Consider the following 5,000-nt stretch of genomic DNA (forward strand, 5'->3'; position numbering starts at 1 on the left):
TGCTTAGTTCTTGCTTCTCAAATGTGAGGTTTTGCTGCTTGTCCTAGTCTTTTGTGATATTAAATATAAAACAAGCCATTTAAAGACATCATCTTGGACTTTAGGGTATTATATTGAGTATTTTTCACCATTTTCTGTCAAAAGTGAATGTTTTCTGATTGTCTTGTTCTTCTGTACAGGCAAACTAAATTTCTAAATATCAAAACAAGACATATTAAAATGTCACCACCTGCTCTGTGCACTTGTGATGAACATTTTTCACAATTTGCTGACTGTGACGATCCCTGCTGTGTCAGGCTGTTCACCTGTCTCTGTCTCTGCAGGAGCTCGTCAGAGTAACCTGGAACACCTGAGTGTGCCCAGGCTATTTAAGCCTGGCTGCAGGGCAGCTCTGGGCTCTGCTTGTGACTGGTTCTGTTCTCCCTAGTTTCCTTTTTGCATTATTTATGTAGTTTAGTTTATCTTTATGCTTTGCTTGCACTGTTCACTCACGCACACACACATAATCCCTCATGAACACTTACAGCACTGACAATACTGAATATTTGGTCTACTTGGGTTATATTTGAGTTAATAAAGTACATTTTTGGTTAAACTTTGTCATGGTGTGTCTGCTCTTTGTCACATGCCTTGAGCCGGTTTGTGACACTAAACGATTGATTAATCGAGAAAACAGTCTGTAGATTAATCGATAATGAAAATAATTGTTTGATTAAAAATAAGTAAGCCATGACCAGCAAGCACACATAACATGATGAATGAAAGATGTAAAAAAGAAATAGAAAAACACATGCACTTGCATGCAAAAGAAAGCTTCCACACACTGAAACCTGCGGACCTCAGCTCTCTACCTGATTATATTGACTGATGGATCGATTTACTGACTGACAGACTCATTGTGTGATTGATGATGAGCCTCACTATTCACAGAGAAGCTCTGCATCCAACCACAATCTCACTACTGAGAGCTGTGTGTGTGTGTGTGTGTGTGTGTGTGTGTGTGTGTGTGTGTGTGTATGCAGGGACGGACTTGGACCAAAAATCAGCCCTGGCATTTTAGCCCAGACTGGCCCACCACATAAGATCACAAATACCACCCGTCCTTGCCCTTCCCTGAATATGTATACCAACTCAACAGTTTGTCCACCACTTGTTTTTGGCTCAGTTTTATCAAGGGGCAAAGTGTAGGGAAGTTCTGCTTATCGCAGATTGTACCCTCACTCCCTCATTTCTGTCCCTCTCCTCCTGAGTCTCCTCCTCACTGTGCATGCCACTGCTGCCGACACCACCACCACTATCATCAGCCATGGGAGCTGAAGAAGGTCCTGCTACTGCCGAAAACATGTCTGTCAATTTGACACATTTGGCAGAGTCTGCCTGTAGGGCCTGTTTCTTTTTCTCACGCAGCTTCTCTGCACCTCCTTTGCGTTTCTTCTCCATGATCTCTATGACTATTCTAGCCTGGCAGATGCACACCCGAAACTGCATGCAGGCAGAAATCCCCAAAGAGGGTGCTGTTTAAAGATATGTCCTCTTCATTGTCTTGGTTAACGTTATCCTCACCTAGCGCCACTTCACAGCTAGCTGCTGCTGCTGTAGTGGCATGTTCAACGCTTTGGACGTTGTTGTACCGGTCTGTATCCCCAACAGTAGCCGTAAAAAAAGGTTTTTCATCTTTGGCAGCGTTGCCAAATACTTATCGGCGTCTTTTCGCTTTTTTCTTTTATTTCAGCCGCTTGGGTAACTACGTTTTCATTTTCGCGTTTAGACTCGTCTTGCTTCGTCTCTGTTTGTGTACTTCCCAGTTCTCCTGTCACTGTGTGTTTATCTTTTGCGCCACGCACCGTTACGGACTAGTCCATTTCATTATGAAAGTAGGGGGTGTATGGAAAAACCTAGCCTATGTGATATTTTTTTGTGTTTTGGGCCAGCACAGTGTCAATTAAAAAAACAATGGGCCACCGATCTAGGCCTACCACTTATATGGGCCGGTTCATGGGCCGGACAAAAAAAAAAGAAAAACGTGTCGGCGGTTGGCCCAAAAAGCACGTCGGCCCACCGGGAAAGTGCCCGGTATGCCAGATGGCCAGTCCGCCCTTGTGTGTGTGTGTGTGTGTGTGTGTGAGATCATACGGTTTTGATTTTCCTTCTGATAGTTTTCTTCTGTTTTGCATCTGTGCACAAACAAACAAATGAGATTAAACAAAACAAAGTACAGACAGGTTGCAGCTTCCAGTGTGCATGCAGAGAAGAGCTGCCATCCTTCCTAAAAAAGGGGGCTTTATTTGCAGTAACAGGTTTTCATTGTTTTCCAGCCCTCGTGAGAAACATTCATAGAGGAGAAAACTCAAACAGATCATTCAGGGAGCATTAATCAGCATTGCAAGGTGTTGGAAGTCACTTCAGGGAGGCTGAGCTTTCACTTTACTTTACAGTTTATTACCCCGGATGCTTGTTGCTGAGGACTCATCTGCTAAATTGTTTCTTTAGCCAGGGGGGAGATTAGCAGAGGCAGAATGACAAACACAATCTCCCTCCTCATTCATAGAATTGAGGATCTAAGACTGTGCAGATTGTAAACCAGATTTAAAGTGGGGCTTCAGCCTCAAATGTTTTTTTTTAAAGCCCGAATCTTTTAGGTTTTTAAAATACCTTCAACTGTTCTATGCCACTACTACTACCACACTACTACTTTGCTACACCTTAAATAAATCTCATATATGAGTAAATGTTCTTCTGTTTGCCTAAAATTGAATTCATAGTATTGAAGACCAAATTTACTTTGCATTCTTGGGAATCCTTTATTTGCAATTAGAGCACCCCAGATTGTTAAGGGATAGATTCAAATGTAGCAGATTTAATTTTGTGAACTCTACTCCAGCATAGTATAACAAAAACAAGTCCCATACGACCATAAAGGTTGTTTATTCTTACCCTCTAATACGACCCACAGGAGCGTTTCATAAATTACAGCTAACAGGAGTCCTAATATCTAAACCAGAGAACATAACGGTTCATGATTTTAAAGTCTTTAACGTTGTGAAACGGTCGCAGTTTGGTAATGTTAAGGCACAAAAACTATGTGGTTATGTTTAGAAAAAGAACATGGACTGGCTTAAAATCATCTGTTACATTACTTAAAGGTGCCCTGCCACAGGTATTTCATTACTTTGTGGTAATGTCTGAAGTTCTACCATGGACTCTGTAAAAAAGTTTGTGGAAAAAATGCCTTGGTTACCTTGTTTCAAGCCGTTCTAGCTTGTATAGAAAGCCTGCAGGAAGACTCAGCTCGATTTGTGCCAGTTCTCATTAATATTCAACGAGCTAAGCTGTTTGACTCTGATTGGCTATCAGCATCCTTTACCCAGCGCAACTGGGCAAGCTCATGAATAGTAATGAGCTCAGGCAACACCACGTCAGACTGACCAGCTTTTGTAATTGGCCTGATTTCTCCGCTTATTTCTTTTCAGTGGCTAGAGCTGACAGAGGAGGTAGCAGTTCATTTTCACATTCACGACATAACACAAACACATATGGACCCAACATATTTCAAAAAATACAAGTAAAAACGGTTTTGTGTGGCAGGGCACCTTTAACTTCCGGTTACGCATGCGATGCAGAAAGTGATGTAATTCTGTTTGTTCTGTAAAGTTAAAAACTAATGTCCATTTACTTTTATTTTCAAATGGGAATCAAATACTGGTTTCCTGGGTGAAAGTCCTGTGTTTGTTTGACCCATCCACCACCTCAACCTGGCTCCTTATGCAGAATTTGGTGCTCTTATACTTTGTCACCTTACTTCCTGCTTTGCTCCTGTAATCATTACGGGAGGTCACTAGGGCACCCCCACTATAAACCCAAATATGAGTCGTGATTGCAGCTTGAGCAAACGACTTATGAGAGTGTTTTTCGGGGGAGGACAGTCTTAACAAAAATGGGTTTGAAGATTGGTAATGCTGTTCACGCCAAATTCCTATAACTTAAAAAATAGTAACATCAGACAATTCTTGCCTCAGTCATCCTCAACATTGGTTGTGTTCTCGTTTCGGAAGGATGAAGACAGTTGTTGAACTATAAAATACAAAATAGAATGTAGGCAGGATGATTGTTTTTGGCAACTATCCTGTTTTTCCTAAATTATGTGCAGATTTTAGGCATTCTATTATCAATTGGCTTGAAAAAGTAAAGCATATAGCTGCTGTAAATAGGAAAAAAAATCTCCCAGAGTGACCAGACCCCCCCGCTAGGTTTCGGCTGAGCCCCGAATGTTTACAACGTCTGACTCCACCCCTGATTTGAAGTCACGCGTAAATTACTTAGAGCCACACGAGGTCTATCTTAATCACACACATTAAAAAATGTCACGGATAACCCACACATGCTAAAAACTGACGGAGTGAGAGGGAGGAGAAGTCGCGATGGAAAAAGAAGACGTGAAGCCAAGTGACACTTGCTGGAAGCCGTCAATGCGTCTCTCCTCCACAGCTTCCAGCAGCAGGGATGCAATTACATAACTTCCCTCCGAAACTCAGCTCTCGGCAAAAGTGGGAGCAAATGAGCCGCTGAGGGTCGTGGAGGAATTTAAAAAAGAAGATAGGCTATAGGCTAAATATCAATTTCGCGAACAACTAGCTTGTTGAACTGATGCATTTAACTTAAGACGCGTTTTTTGCTTTTGCCACATGTAAAAAAAAAACAATCATCATTTCAACCTGTCGTCTTGTCGTACGCGGGATAATATTAAAAAAGATCATATTTGTCTCTTACCTGCATGTTTTCCTGTGTTGTAACTGGTGTTTTCTGCCCGAAGGTGTGTGTCCTCTCTGCGCGGACCCTCAACCTCCGACTGCCGCTCCACTGGATGCGAAGGAATGCGCACACACACACACAGACACACACACACACACACACACACACACACACACACACACACACACACACACACAAATTCACAAAGAGAGGGTGGGGGTGGAGTGAGGGGTGCAGCTAGAGAGGAGACA

The 5,000-nt window shown here is 42.4% G+C and overlaps 1 protein-coding gene across 3 annotated transcripts in view; it reads right to left on the reverse strand.

The window, feature by feature from the left end:
• The window catches only part of kcnip3b (Kv channel interacting protein 3b, calsenilin), a 61,211-nt gene extending 56,320 nt beyond the window's left edge, over nucleotides 1–4,891 (reverse strand). For all 3 annotated transcript variants that reach the window (XM_031305287.2, XM_031305285.2, XM_031305286.2), the window contains exon 1: nucleotides 4,768–4,891. In XM_031305287.2, coding sequence (XP_031161147.1) covers nucleotides 4,768–4,773 — 6 coding nt within the window. In that variant the 5' untranslated portion in view covers nucleotides 4,774–4,891. The remainder of the gene's footprint in view (nucleotides 1–4,767) is intronic.
• Between the last annotated feature and the right edge of the window lie 109 nt (nucleotides 4,892–5,000).

Source organism: Sander lucioperca, chromosome 2, assembly GCF_008315115.2.
Source record: "Sander lucioperca isolate FBNREF2018 chromosome 2, SLUC_FBN_1.2, whole genome shotgun sequence".
Taxonomy (NCBI): Eukaryota; Metazoa; Chordata; class Actinopteri; order Perciformes; family Percidae; genus Sander; species Sander lucioperca.